Source organism: Microtus oregoni, unplaced genomic scaffold, assembly GCF_018167655.1.
Source record: "Microtus oregoni isolate MIOR12 unplaced genomic scaffold, Mior012 000015F_ref0000493, whole genome shotgun sequence".
NCBI classification, from domain to species: Eukaryota; Metazoa; Chordata; class Mammalia; order Rodentia; family Cricetidae; genus Microtus; species Microtus oregoni.
Genome location: NW_024543074.1, coordinates 10,982,055 through 10,997,433, shown reverse-complemented (window position 1 = coordinate 10,997,433; position 15,379 = coordinate 10,982,055). Strand labels below are relative to the sequence as shown.

At 41.3% G+C, this 15,379-nt stretch overlaps 1 protein-coding gene across 1 annotated transcript in view; it reads left to right on the top strand.

Annotated features, from left to right (window-relative positions):
• The window catches only part of LOC121456194 (inactive serine/threonine-protein kinase TEX14-like), an 82,513-nt gene that overhangs the window by 61,292 nt on the left and 5,842 nt on the right, over positions 1 to 15,379 (top strand). Inside the window, 8 exon segments of the mRNA XM_041664077.1 lie at positions 2,417 to 2,498; positions 3,698 to 3,760; positions 5,537 to 5,664; positions 7,652 to 7,857; positions 9,319 to 9,415; positions 10,923 to 10,991; positions 13,534 to 13,611; positions 14,328 to 14,421. Of these exon segments, the coding sequence (XP_041520011.1) occupies positions 2,417 to 2,498; positions 3,698 to 3,760; positions 5,537 to 5,664; positions 7,652 to 7,857; positions 9,319 to 9,415; positions 10,923 to 10,991; positions 13,534 to 13,611; positions 14,328 to 14,421 (817 nt within the window).

Here is a 15,379-nt window from a genome sequence, read left to right as displayed (position 1 = left end):
TCAGAATTATAGGCCTTTGTCATCATGCCCAACTTGCAGCCCCTGATTTCTGTGTGTCTTAGAAAGAACTTTCCATTACATAAGAAAGTAACAGTGGAGCAGCAGGCAGGGTAATGAGCTATTGGTTCTGCAACAGAAGCTAGACTTGAAGCTGGGGATGTGGTTTAGTTCATACAGTGTTTGCCATGCAAGCATGAGAACCTGATTCTGATTCCCAGAGCCTGGCATGGTGGCACACACTGGTAATCCTTTCACCAGGGAGGCAGATACAGGTGGATCCCTGGGGCTTCCTGGCCAGCCAGCCTAGCCTACTTTGCAAGCTCGAGCCCAGTGAATGACTCTGCCTCCAAAAAGGGTGGATAGCTCCTAAGGAGCAACACTTGAAGCTGACTTCTGGCCTCTGCATGCACATGCAGTGTGTGCATACTCATGAACTCACATTTAGATGCAAAGCTGGAAATGATACCACACACGTACTAGCAAATTACCAAGACCCTGTCTCAAAGTAAAGAGGCCTGTGGGTCAGGATGCATTTTAGTAGCAGAGCAGCTGCCTGTTGTGGGTATGTCCCTGTGTTCAGTTCTAGGACTGGAAAAGAGCTGCAAGCTTTAAGATGAAGTTACATTCTCAGGATTCAGACTATGTATATAAAAAGACCCCAGGGTTGAGCTAGGTGGTGGTGGCACACGTCTTTAATCCTAGCACTAGGAGACAGAGGCAGGCAGATCTCTGAGTTCCATGACAGTCTGGTCTATAGAGCTAGTTCCAGCATAGCTAGAGCTGTTACACAAAGAAACTTGTCTTGAAAAAACCAAACCAACCAAACAAACAAACAAAAACCCCAGGGTCTAGGGACACTCATCTTTTTTGCAGTCTTTACCAATGACCACTTTCTGTGTGTCTGGTATAAACATGGCCACTGATTTGGATGAGTGTTCTGCTGGACAAAGGAATGGTAGAATTGTTAGAACAGAAGACCAGGGCCAGTTCTGAACAAACGTCTGAAGTGGATGAAAATCCTTGGACTTCTGTTGTGTTCCGTTCTTACAGCCTTTCCCTCCATTCTCCTACAATGTATACCCCTTCCCATTGTAGCAGAAGTAACAGTGAGAGGCCTGCTGGTTCTCAGCCTTTTCTACCTCTGGCTTTTGTAGATCCTTGGCCAAGCTACTTAATCCCAAGATTCCATTTCCGTCTCGTGCTAAAGATAGTAACAAATTGTGGTTACTAGTTTATGCTTTCTTGATGTTTATCTTTTTAAAGGAATGTCACAGGAAGAGGAATACCAGCCCCAGCATTTCTCTATTAGTCTGGTTTCAGAGCTTCTTCATGCCTGCTATAGGCAGCACTGTTCTGGTGGACCTTTCTGGGCCCATCAGCGAGCAGGACCTTAGGAGTGGGGAAATGGAATCTGTCGTTCTTTCTGTAGGACAGTTTAACAATGGAAAGAAAGGAAAATGAATGGCAGTCTGTTTGTCTACATACTTGAGAAGGATCTTAGAGAGAACTGGGGAAGTCTAACTTCAGACACTTGATACCTGGAAAAGCAGAAGACTCTAATTCCCTTTTCAGCACTTAATCCCCCTCTCCCTGCTCTTCTGTCTTTAGAGGGTGTTGATAGCTAAGAGGCATATTTTTTACTGTCTGGAAATTCCCCACCACTGCCACTTTGGATTTAGAATCTTTTTTTTTTTTTTTTTTTTTTTTTTTTTTGGTTTTCAAGGGTTTCTCTGTGTAGCCCTGGCTTTCCTAGAACTTACTCTGTAGACCAAGCTGTCCTAGAACTTCTGAGTGCTGGAATTAAAGGCATGCACCACCACCTGACTTTTTCTGTTGTTTTTTTTTTTTCAAGACAGGGTTTCTTTGTGTAGACCTGGCTGTTCTAGAACTAGCTCTGTAGACCAGGCTGGCCCTCAACTCGCAGAGATCCTCCTGCCTCTCCCTCCTAAGTGCTGGGATTAAAAGCGTGTGCCACCACTACCAGGTTCAGTTTGGCTTCTTGAAAAGACAAAATAGCATTTGTTTGCAGAAATAACTGTAAATCGTTTGGTTGTGTTTTGAGTGTTGGAATAAAGTTCTCCCTTCTGAGTTTGCACACCCCGTGGCTCGCATGTGGAGGCCTGAAGACAACTCTTAGTTGGTTTTCTCCTGCCATTTGTGGGATCCAGAGACCTAATTTAGGCTGTCAAGCTTCTGGGCAAGTGCCTCTACCTTCTGCGGTATCTTGAAGCCCAACCCAAATGATGGTGATGGTTTGTTTATTTTTTGAGACAGCATCTCCCTATGTGTTATTTAGTCTGGCTGTCCTAGAACTTGCAATGTTAGCCAGACTAGTCTTGAGCTCACAGAGGTCTGCCTCCCTCTGCCTCCTGAGTGCTGGAATTAAAGTGAAACTACATTTTCTTTATCCTTTCAGTTGAAGAAAAGTTTCAAATAAGAGAATTCTTTGGAAAGAATGCTGAGAGTTTGACTGAGCCTCAGTTCCAAGCTAAGCAAAGGTACAACTGTTATTTTTGTATTCAGTTTTAGTCTTAGGAGCAACATTTATTGGCAAAAGTAATTATATGTATGTATTACTTACATTCAGGTGTGTTATTCACTATCATACAAATTAGTTCTGTGCAATTTAAAAATATTAGGACGTTTTCAGCAGAATTTGATGGGTAGTGAAAGGGAGTAATTATTTTTATTCAGATCCTGGTTCTTGACATTTTATCCATATGACTTTGGTCATAGGTCTCTGCCTCTTTTCTGTCACGTCTTTAAAATAGGAATGATAAAGTCAGGCCTGGTGGCATATGCCTTTAATTCTAGCACTATAAGTTCAAGGCAAGCCTGATTTACATAGCAAGTTCCAGGACAGGCAGAGATACACAGTGAGATCCTGTCTTAAAATGAATGAACAAATAAAATAGGAATAATAATTCTGAGAATACTGACATAGGCATTAAAGATAACTACAACTTCTGGATATTTGTGCCTAAAAGACAAACTCTTCCCAAATGGAAACCCAGATGCCTCACTTTATGATGAGACAGTAGTACACAACTATACGATGAATACTACTCAGCAGTAAAACATGTCAGAAATGGTACAGGTGCACATTTTTAACCCCAGCACTTGAGCAGAGGCAGGTGGATCTCTGAGTGCCAGCCTGGTCTACAGAGTGAGTTCCAGGACATCCAGAACTACATAGAGAAACCCTGTCTCAAACAAACAAACAAAAAAGATTTAGTGTGAGATCTGCTTATAGTTCTATGTCCCATGAGTACTGAAATTGAAGCTTAAGTATTGGTTGAAGTAGATGGGTCAAGTTTGTCTTCAATATCTCTTCTGGCCTCAGAGTTGCTAAAGCCTTACGCCTGTGCCCTTTGCTCCATGTCTGCCTCCCAGCAAAGGTCCTGTGCTCCAGTGGCTTTCTAAGGAACTTGCTCACTGTCACGTAGATCAGCTGGCTTATTTCAGAGCTGGGGTCATCCTTCGAGAGTATTTGTCCAGTCCATGGAGAATAATTGAGACCCACATACGCTGAAGAACTTGTGACTGATTAGCACCTGAACCAGAACTAGAGCTCATACTTTCTACTTCTGAATTTTGTGCTCTCTCCATTGCCTCTCCCCTTGACTGGGGAACTGGTACCAAGTTAGTGTGCTTGACTGACAAGTACTCTTTCTTTTTCTTATGTTTTCTCTCTCAGTGCTGAAGATAAGCAAGAAGAGGCCTTAGAGGAGCCCCTGAAGGAACCGAAAGAGAAAGACATGTGCGGATGCCAAAGAGTAGCTCTGGAGATTTGTATAGTCTTGGTTTTGTGGACTATTTCCTTGTTCTTAAGAATCTGTCCCTTCCATCATCATCATCATCATCATCATCATCATCATCATCAGAAAGACTCGGGCATGCTGGGCTGTGCACGTGCAGTGAAAGGACAGCTTTGTGGAATTGCTTCTCTTCTTCCACCTTTACATGGGTTCTGGGGATCAAACTCAGGTTGCCAGGCTTGCTCAGCAAATGCCTTACCCATTGAGCATCTTTCTGGCTCTTATTCTTGCCATAAATATATTTAATGTAACCATCTTTCTTCTTTCACAAAAAGCTGTTATTAAATTGATGATATGATCTATTATTAATAGCATCTTATAATCAAGGAAATACAGTAATGATGGTGATTATGGTAATAAGGTTACTACTTGAGATAGATTAAATGTACTTTCTTCATAAATATTCTTTTATAAATGGGAAGTTTTATTTTATCAGCCAAAATATGTTTCAAATTACATATATTTTTTTTCTTGTGATGCCAGGAATAGAACTCCAGGGCCTGTCTGTCACACACTTGGCAAGTGCCCTGCTGCTAAACCACATCTATAGCTCAGTATCTCTTTTTTGTTTGTTGTTTTTTCCTTGATTTAGGAGTGAAAGAGTTATAGGCATGTTCCACCCCTGTCCCCAACCCCACTTTTGTTGTTTTGCTGATTATTTTTCTGTTTAGTCTGGGGCCTTGGACTGACTGTGTAGCCTAGGCTCACCTTGAAGTTGAGGCAGTCCTTTTGCCTTAACCGCTGAAGTGCTGAAGTTGTGGGCATGAGCAAACTACCACTCCTGGATCCAGCATCGATTTTAAGATAGATATTTTAAATTTCTATTTTCTTTGCATTGGTATTTTGCATACAAGTATGTATACTTGTGTGGTATGCCCAAGGAGGTCAGAGGAGGGTATTGGATTTCCCTAGAACTGGAGTTACAGATGGTTCTAAACTATTGTATGGGTGCTGGGGATATTTCTTAATATTTTTTTTAGATAGTCTCTGATCTATTGGAAGTATAATCTTTGTTTTTTTGGGACACGGTATCTCTGTAGCTTTAGAACCTGTCCTGGGACTCCCTTTCTAGACCAGGCTGGCCTCAAACTCCCAGAGATCCGCCTGCCTCTGCCTCTCAAGTGCTGGGATTAAAGGCGTGCATTATCACAGCCCAGCGAAAAAGTACATTCTAAACGTTATTATTAGAGCAGAACATGGTGGTCCACATCCCAACATTAAGGATTCTGAAACAGTAAGATCATGAGTTCAAGGCTAGCCTATCGTGAGTTCAAACCCACCACAATAAAAGAAGTTCCAATCAGGAATATAGGAATGTATTGTTCTGTTTTTCCAAATATCTCACCACATCTCACAATTACTTTGTTCCTTTAAGACAGTCCTGCAACCAGGTGGTGGTGGTGCATGCCTTTAATCCCAACACTCAGGAGGCAGAGACAGGTGGATCTCTATGAGTCTGAGGCGAGTCTGGTCTACAGTGTGAGTTTCAGGACAGCTGTTACACAGAGAAACATGGTCTCTAATAGTAATAATAATAATGATAACAATAATAATAATAAAAGACTGAGTCTTGCAATGTAGTTGGGTTGGCTTTGAAATCACTGTAGCTTAGGATGGCCTTGAAGTCATGGCAGTCCTCCTGCCTTAGCCTCTGAACAGGTGGGTTAACACAGTTATATCACCATGACCAGCTTACTATGTGTTCTTTAATTCTTTAGATCACTGACAGACATTCAAGACCTGTCGAGTATCTCCTGTGAACAAGACAGCTGTTTCAAGGAAACCTCATGCAAAACACCCAAATTAAAGCATGCACCTGCTAGTGTCAGTACTCCGCTCAGCCAAGGTAATAATCGGACACAGGGAGGAATATTCTGGAGGATGAATTTACAGGCCCTTCTATTTGTCCTAGTTGGGCATAGTCCTGATGTCTGTTTTCTCCCAAAATGAAGGTGTGTTCTTTTCTTTACTTCTTTTTGTTGTTTTGTTTTTTGAGACAGGGTTTCTCTGGGTATCCCTGACTGTCCTAGAACTAGCTCTGTAGACCAGTCTGGCCTTAAACTCAGAGATCTGCCTGCCTCTGCCTCCTGAGTGCTAGGAGTAAAGAAGTGCTAAAATACTTGTTCTTATTATATGTGTATGGATGTTTTGCTGTAGGCGAAAGGGTCACTTACTCGTTCCTGGCTGTCCAACTAGCCTAGACCAGAAATAATTACACAGAAACTGGATTATTTAAATCACTGCTTGGCCCATTAGCTCTAGCTTCTTATTGGCTAACTCCTCTTATATCTTAATTTAACCCAATTCTATTAATCTGTATATCACCATGAGGTCATGGCCTATCAGCACAGTTGCAGCACGTCTGACTCTGGCGGCGACTCCATAGCATCTCTCTGACTTCCCTTCTTCCTTCCAGCGTTCATGTCTGTCTTCCCCACCTACCTAAGTTCTGTCCTATCAACAGGCAAGGTAGTTTCTTTATTCATTAACCAAGAAAAGCAACACACAGACAGAAGGACCTCCCACACCATTTTGCCTGCACATGTTTGTGTACCACATTCTTGCAGTGCCCACAGAGACCAAAAGAGGGCGACTGATCTTTGGGTCTGGCATTTACAGCTGGTTGTGAGCCACCAAGTGGTTCCTGGGAACAGAATCTGGGTCCTCTAGAACAACAAGTATTCTTAACTGCTGGGCTATTTCTAGCCCTGCAAAGGTCTTTTTTTTTTTTTAAGAGTCAGAACTAAACAGTAACTTCCAGGTAGAGCTATAGTGTAACCATGTAGCAGACCCTCCCTGCTGGAGACAGCCTGTTGCAAATGGAGACAAGTTGGGTTTTAGCACTGGGCTGCCTTCTCCTCAGAAACAATTAAATGTTCTCCTAGCTAAATAGCCATATCTCTTGAATTGTCTTTTTATTTGTTTACTTTGATGTTGGGGATCAAATATAGGACTTTGTAAAGCCAGGCAAGTTCTCTACCACTGAAATATAGCCCTAGAACTATCCTCTCTGATTTTTTATAAATTGCAAAAATGCCACAGGCATGGTAGAAAAAAATAAGGAATTCTTTTTTAAAAAAAAATATTTATTTATTTATTAAGTATACAATATTCTGTCTGTGTGTGTTCCTGCAGGCCAGGAGAGGGCACCAGACCTCATTACAGATGGTTGTGAGCCACCATGTGGTTGCTGGGAATTGAACTCAGGACCTTTGGAAGAGCAGGCAATGCTCCTAACCGCTGAGCCATCTCTCCAGCCCCAAAATAAGGAATTCTTTATTTCCCCCTTGCTTTCTGATTTAGTAAAACTATAACAAATCCAGTTTTCATTACCAATTTGTGTTTTCGATTTTCTTTGAGAATGCAGGGCAACCAAGGCGGAAGGTTATCTACCTGAGTTTGCATTGGAAGTGGTAATGGTGCTATAGCTGTTATTGGAAGCCAGTGTTAGAGTGCAGTGGTGGAAACATTCCAGTGTGGAGCCTACTCTGAATCCACACACACCTAACTTAACTGCCGGATACTAGCCATACAGTCCTTGACCCTGCTGTTACTACATGTAACCAGTATCAAATAGTTTTGCTGCAGGGTTCTTATTTTTGGTAAATTTGTGACTTAATTTCCTTTTATTTCATTTTGATGACCAGCTTTATATATATATATATATTTAATATCCAGACATCCTAAGAATATAGAGCTTTAGACCTGAGGAACTGTTTCAGATTCATGGTTGTTTCCGTTATTAGCAATCTGGAAAATTCCAAGCATAGTTATAGTTTATGATTGTTTATAATGTAAAGAATTTAGACAGTTACTGCCCTCTTTTCTCCTAGGGTCAGTTTCTTCAGATGCTAGTCACTATGAAGACTGCCTCAACAGTACCACATTTCAGGTTAAAAGAAGATCTGCATTTTGTTGGGATGGTCAAGAATCTATGAGAATTTTGTCTGCCGAATTTACAACTGTCCGAGAGAGAGCACAGCGCCTGGAGTCTCTCCTGGCTTCTTCTAGGCCTCTACCTGCAAAACTGGTTGATCCTGTGAGTGTCCAGTTTTGCGTTTCACTTTCATGAGGTCAGTCCAAGGCCCTCAGGGATAGAAAGGGCTGAGAATTCTCCAAATTCATTGAGAAGCAAGAACTATGCTGCATTGCTCCCAGGCATCCCTGGGCTTCTCTCTGGAGTCTGTTCTGGGAGGTTTACCTCGTGCTTCTTGACACATGCTGTCTCCCTGAACTTGCAGGAGAATTCATGTTATAGCACCTTCTCCTCGCCCATGAGTTCTTTTTTCTTTCTCCCTCATATTGCACTTTTAGTCTTTAGAAGAAAACCACAAATTCCTACATGATACTTCTCTTTACAAACCTTTTGGCTGACCCTCTGTATTAGTTGATTTCTGTTGCCAAGGTGAAACACTGATCAAAATCAACTCAAGGGAAGAATGGGTTAATTTGGCTTATAGGTTATAGTCCCTCAACTAGGGAAGCCAGGGCAGGAGCCTGGGGGTAAGATTTGAAGCAGAAACCCTGGAGGAACTCTGTTGTCTTGGTTACTGCTATTGCTATAATAACCACCATGACCAAGGAGATTGGGGCCTTGCTTACAGTTTGAGGGCTAATCCGTGAATCACGGCAGAAGCATAGCAGGCAGGCATGGTGTTGAGGCAGTAGCTGGAAGCTCACATCTAATCCACAGGTTACAGACAGAGCACAAACTGGGCCTAGCATGGGCTTTTGAAACCTCAGAGCCCACCCTCAGTGACACCCGTTCTCTAACAAGAGCATGCCTCCTAAATCTTCCAAAGCAGTTGACCAACGAGAAAGCAGACATTCGGCTGTGTAAGTCTGTGGGAGCCATTCTCATTTGAATCACCACAGTTGTTTACTGGCTTTCTCCTGGCTTTTCAGTTATTTTTCTTATATAGTCCAGACCATCTGCCTAGGGGGTGGAACTGCCCACAGTAGTCTGAGGCTTCCTACATCAGCTAGAAATTAAGAAAATGCCTCAGACATTCCTATAGGCCAATCTGATGGCAGCAGTTCTTCAAGTGACAACTAGGTATGTCAAACTGACAACTACAGCCAACCATGATGCCTTCTTGGGAACAGAGTGGTTACTTTCCTTAGCATTCAATGGGAAACTGATTGTAAATGTTTTTGGTATTTGGCTCACAACATTCCACTCAGAAGTGAGAAAATAACAAGGAACTTTATGCTTTCACTCAATGAACTGTTAATTGGGCAGATTCTAAGTTCCAGGCACCATATCCAAACCTAAATAAGAAAGATACAGGCCCTATCTAAAGTTACCAGTGGCTTAGTGAGGGACAGGCCCAATGTGATTACTAAGTGCTCAGCAGAGACAAAGCTTCCCGGGGAGCTACCTGTTGAATTTGTGACTTACTCTCAAAAGTGAGTACAAATTACTAAGCTACATATATGCCTTTTCACCTAGTGCACATGATGCTTACCATATTTTATGTCTCAAATTCTTTTCTTATAGAAAAAATGGTCTGCGATTAGTGGAGTTGGTTCTTCTAACTTTTTTGTGCCATCTGTGACATCAGCCCATGCTATCCAGAGGAAGCACCTACCCAGAGGTACCCTGTATTTAATATCAAGGAAGTATGAGAGTAAGCCAGTTTAAGAATGCTTAGGTTGATGTTCATCAATGTTTGATGTGACATTTGGTTTAAACAAAAATATTAATAATGTGAATAAAGAAGTTTAAAAAACAAAATGATCAAATAATCATACCACAGCTTGCTGTGTTTGGGTACATTATCTTGTTTCATAGTTTGAGGAATATATAACAAATACTCGAGCTTTTGTAGTCATGCTATTTCTTAGTTCTAGACTGTGTTTCTCCTTGACATATGCTCCGCTTCCTTATCCATTCATTCATTCCTTATCCATGGATTCAATCAGTGTCAGATGAAAAGTATTTGAGAAAAGATTGCATCTTGTATTGTATATGTATAGTTGCTTTTTCTCATCTTTCTTCCCTACCTAAACAGTGTACTGTATCAGTGGTTTACATGGCATTTGCATTCTATTAGGTATTATGAACAATCAAATACTATGCCACTTTGCATAAGGAACTCATGGATTTTAGTATTGCCAGACTGAGTGATTCTGGAAATACTTATAAACAACAAACGCTAATTGTATTTTGAGCCTTTCCTCTTATAATTAAGAATTATTCATAAGTATATAGTAGCTCCATAATAATAGACTCTGAAAATATTGCTTAATCATTATCTTCTTTGAAAATTTATATTGTTTGGCCGGGCAGTGGTGGCGCACGCCTTTAATCCCAGCACTCAGGAGGCAGAGGCAGGCGGATCTCTGGGAGTTCGAGGCCAGCCTGGTCTACAAGAGCTAGTTCCAGCAAGGGCACCAAAGCTACAGAGAAACCCTGTCTCGAAAAACCAAAAAAAAAAAAATTTATTTTGTTTTCCAAGTTTTACCCCTTGTACATAAGTCTTATCTGAACCTCTGACTGTTCTTAGGATAGACTTAGAAGACAGTTTTTAATTACACAAGATTGCTAGAAACTTCTAGGGCATGTTACATTTGTTGCAATAATTTTGTTATAATAATAATTTGTTGCAATGTCTTCCTTTGCTATAGCCCTTGGAATTTCTCTCCAGGGAAGAGAAATTTTTGTATGTTATATTGACGGGCTTGCTATGTATGATTTAGCACTTGGGGAAAGACCCAAAATACGGTTGCTCCCATAACTCTTGGCTTGATAATCTACAGAGAAAGGCCTCTTGCTTTGTGTTTTTGTTCATTTTGGCTTATCTAGAACCTCTGTGTTCTCCCACAACCTGCTCCAGGTCATCCTCAAGCCTCTTAGTAAGAACTTGTACCTTAATCTGATTCAAGTGACCTTAGAGAGAAGCAAAGAGTGGGGTAGATGGGATAAAGTGGAGAGTAACACCACACATGTATTAAAGAAGCCTCCACTGAGAATGTCATGAGAGATGCTCTCATGTGCTTTAGTTTATTTCACCGCTGAGAAAGCTTAAGTCTGTGAAACCCTAGAAAATTACAGTTCCTGTCTAGGAGGGTGTTAAGTCATTTCCCCTTATCTTTTTCTAGTGGAAACCACCTCTCAGCATCATGTCAGTGAGCTTCCACCGCCAGCTCAGGAGCTCCTTGATGAAATCGGTAAGAGGTGTTCAATACAAAATATACTCCTTGGCCCTGTTGGTTGTGGTCACTGACACCAATATGGTTTCTTTTTCTTAGGTATCAGCACTAGTACAAAAAAATGTAGGGCCGGGCGGTGGTAGCGCACGCCTTTAATCCCAGCACTCGGGAGGCAGAGGCAGGCGGATCTCTGTGAGTTCGAGACCAGCCTGGTCTACAGAGCTAGTTCCAGGACAGGCTCCAAAGCCACAGAGAAACCCTGTCTCGAAAAACCAAAAAAAAAAAAAAAAAAAAAAAAAAAAAAAAAAAAAAAATGTAGGAAGGTGTGGTTGAATGTAGAATTCAGAAAGGGACAGTTTCTGAATCAATCGGCCACAGTGTGGCCCAGATAATCAGAGCATTTATTTTGTCATCTGTTGCTTAAAGGGGCTATGAAAAGAGTAAAGGTGTAATAACAGCATTCGGATGGTGTTGGAGATACTGATTTTATTTTTGTGAGGCTTTTGTTTGATTTTGTTTACATTTTTTGAGATAGGGTCTTGCTATGTAGCTCAGTCTGGTCTAGAGTTCATTTAATAGCTAGACTGGGCTTAATTCTGTCTTTCTGCCTCAGCCTCCCAAGTGTACCACCATGTCTAAATGATAAGCTCTTTTGATTAAAGGAATTGCTAATCTTCCTTTCAACTCAAACTAGATATTTCTTAGAACCCTGTAGTCTGGCTGCTCAGGCCAAGACATGTTTACTTCCAATTTTGCTAGTAGAGGAAGTGTTAAATGTATTGGGTTGTGAATAAATAAATAAATAAATAAATAAATCCCTCTTATAATTGCCCAGAAGTCAATGAAAGAAAAACCTGATGAGACTAGAATTTTCTCTTTTGGGAGGCTACTGAGAAATAGCTACTTAATTTTATTTACAGCTGGTCTGATGTTTAAAGCAATAGTGTCATGTTATAGAGACCTTGGGAGCAGGCAGCCTGCTTCTCCAATAGCCTGTTAGACCAGCCTTTATCTTTAATGGGTCCCTCTCATGTCTATGATGGTCCAGTTCTTGGTATAGGGCTTACAGAGAATTTCTCAAGGCAGTGGCAGTTGGTTTTCAGGATCTCTGAGGTCTTGTGAATCTTAAGGGATTAGGACTTCACGCTCTGACTCAAGGCACAGCCATCCTCTGGGCTTCTTAGCAAGCCCTCAACGCCTGCCCTTTGACCTAATGAACTCGGCTAACTGTGCTATCATCACTGTTGTTTGTTCTGAAAAGACCTCTAGGGAGTAGTCAGGATCTGTCCCCTGCTTTTTTGTAGGGTGTAACCAGAGGCTGCCCTCTTGTTTCCTGGCCACCCACTCCAGAAACTTATATTAATTACAAACTATTTGACCTATTTGGTCAGACTTATTAACTAGTTATCACAACTTAAATTAATCAATTCCTGTTATTTTATATTTTGCTGTGAGCTCGTGCCTTGTTACCTCACCTCTTGCTTCTCTGCTTATGTCTCTTTTGGCTCCGCCTTCTTTCTCTATCTCTGCTTGGATTTCCTACCTAGCTACGTTCTATCCTGCCATAGGCAAAGCAGCTTCTTTATTAACCAGGGGTAATAAAACATATTCACAGCATACAGAGGGGTATCTCACATCAGGAGGGTTCATATCCAGAGGTCTAGGCCCCGACAAGCATCTTAAAGGGAAAGGTCTTTTAGGATATAGGTGATCATTTAAGAGCAACAAGGGACCGATGGGGATACAAATCTGATCTGAATGATTTCACAGGTGTAACTGATGCTCAAGAGCTGTCAGGCACCATTTACTAACAGTAGAAAGGGAGCAGACTAGCACCGCCTTGATACAGCTGCTTCTCTGCTCTGTTCTGCTCTGCAGAGCATTCTGAAGGAATCCAGCACCTAACAAATGCAGAGCAGCCGGTGAGCTCAGCGTCTGCTGATCTTGGAAGTGGGAACATGGATATTCATAGTAAAAACGTGACATATAGGCCAGTAGAGATGGAGACACTTGTGGGTGGCTCTGCTGTTGAAAGAGTACAAAATCAAGATTACAGGGCTGGGGGCTGGAGAGATGGCTCAGAGGTTAAGGACACGTACTCTTGCAGAGAGCCTGGGTTTGGTTCTCTGCACCCACATGGTGGATCACAACCATCTGTAGCTCAGTTCCAGGGGAGCTGAAGCCTTCTTATGATCTCTGTGGGCACAAGACATTTACAAACATAGATACATACTCATACAAATAAAACATTTTAAATCTTTAAGTCTGTTTTTAAAACCAAAAGAACATAAACATAAATTCAATATCAATTCTCTTATTTATCATTTTTGTTTTTAATTACAAAAGTTCATTAACCGTGTGAGCTTGCTCTTCACTTTCCACATTTCAGTAGCTGTGTTCCCAGACTACTCCTCGGTTTTTATTTTTATTTCTACATTTCAGGTGAGGAACAACAGCAATAATGCAGATTTGAGGACTGTCCTTTGAGAGCCCCTGTCCTAGAAAATTGTGTGCTATGGAAAGGTGGGATAAGTTGCCTTTTGTTTTTGTACTGTTACAGAGCATCTGAAGCAACAGCAGATTTCACCCATGGTGTCACAGGAGAACACAGCACATGGTCTGAGCACCACTGAAAATGGTAAGCCAATATCCAGGTCTTTTCATAAAGTTTTTATGGAATGCATATGGAAGAGTGTGACTTAGGTCAGGTACAACTCCATTTTAATTCCAGTTCTACCAGTTAATTTTGTCTAACAAACTGCTTCATTTCTGAACTTTATCTCTCCTTATCTGTGTGATGGGAACAGTAGTTCCTGTCTCGTGATCGTGATAGCTCTGTGCACAGTGCTTGGTGCACTAATTAGCAAATGTTCTCTTCCTTTCATAATTCTGTTGGCCAATGAAAAGAGACAGTATTAGTAAAATTCTTGGCATGCATTAAAGGGTACATCCTTATCCCCCCCAAATTCCTTCCATGAAGTTCTGCCATAGGAGCATCCAAGAACAAGAAAGGGAAGAGTGCCCTAAAGCACAATCGTGTGGCTTATTTTTAGGGCTGCTCGCCTCCTCTTTGTGTGCCTTCTTTCCTTTGCTTTATATAGTTCTCTGAACTTGGCACCGGCTAGGTTTCCTGTAGCTTCACCTGGCGCCAGAGATCTCCCAAGACCCCAGAAGCAGCTGCTGTGAGTGCTGGTGCCCTGCAGACTGCCATCTGGCCCTCTTCTCTCGTGGGAAAGGGAGCTGATGCATTCATACTTGCAGAACTACTGATGGCTTTAATTTTTACAGTTCATTTTAAAACATGCTCATAACTAATTTTCATTTTAATAAAGTTAGCTCTCTTAACTGCTTTAGATAAAGAGAATTTGGAAGAACAAGAAACCAACAGTAGTAAAGACAGCAGTTTTCTTTCCACCAAAGAAATTCAGGATCTGGAAGACACAGAGAGGTAACAGAAACCTAACTTTAGAAAGGATTTTAAAATTGCACTTGTGTATGTTTGTTTTATTATATTAACAAATAATAAGGAACAGAACAGTCATTTTCATTATTCTCCTTGCTTCATGACCAGGGTTTTTGTTTTATATTAGCATGTATTAATTGTATATAAGTTTCATGACGATATTTTCATACATGTATATAATGTATTTTTATCAAGTTCGTTTTTCTTTACCCTCTTTTGTCTCTCGCCTGCTCTCATGAACCTCACTAGTTCCCTTCTACTCTCGTGTCTTTGGAGGTGCATGACCTAATGAGTGTTTCTTAGGGGAGCATGGATGAGGGATTATTTATAGGAACATGAGCACGTTATCACTGACTACACCGCTGAAGAACATGTCTCTCCTTTCCCAGCAATAATTAACTGTCTATAGCTCCAGGACTGGATGGAGGCTTGTGAGCCCCTTCATCCTAGGTATACTTTGTGATTAAAGTACGTATAACATACGATCATCTTTCTTAACAAATTGAAAGTGCACAGCTCAATGTTAATTGTATAGCTAATTATATAGTTGCCATCCATGATGATCCACTTAAAAGTTTTTGAAATAATTTTTGTTTTGTTTTTTTGAGACAGGATCTCAATATGTAGCTCTGGTTGCCCTGGAACTCACTATGTAGACCAGACAAGATCACAGAGATCTGCCTGACTCTGCCTCCCGAGGATTAAAAGCATGCACCTTGTCTGCAATAATTTCTGTAAATTTTTTTACCACATTTGAGTGTGTCTGTCTTTCCAGCCCCTCATCACACTTTGTTCTTATTCGCACTCCCACTATGTTCCTTTATCTGTCTTCCCATCTTTTGCTGCTCCTTTTCCATTTCCTTAATAGTCCTTCCCTCTACTCTCATGCCCCGTACATTCCATTGTCCTTTCTTGTTCACGAGCCCCCGTCCTTGAACCTCCT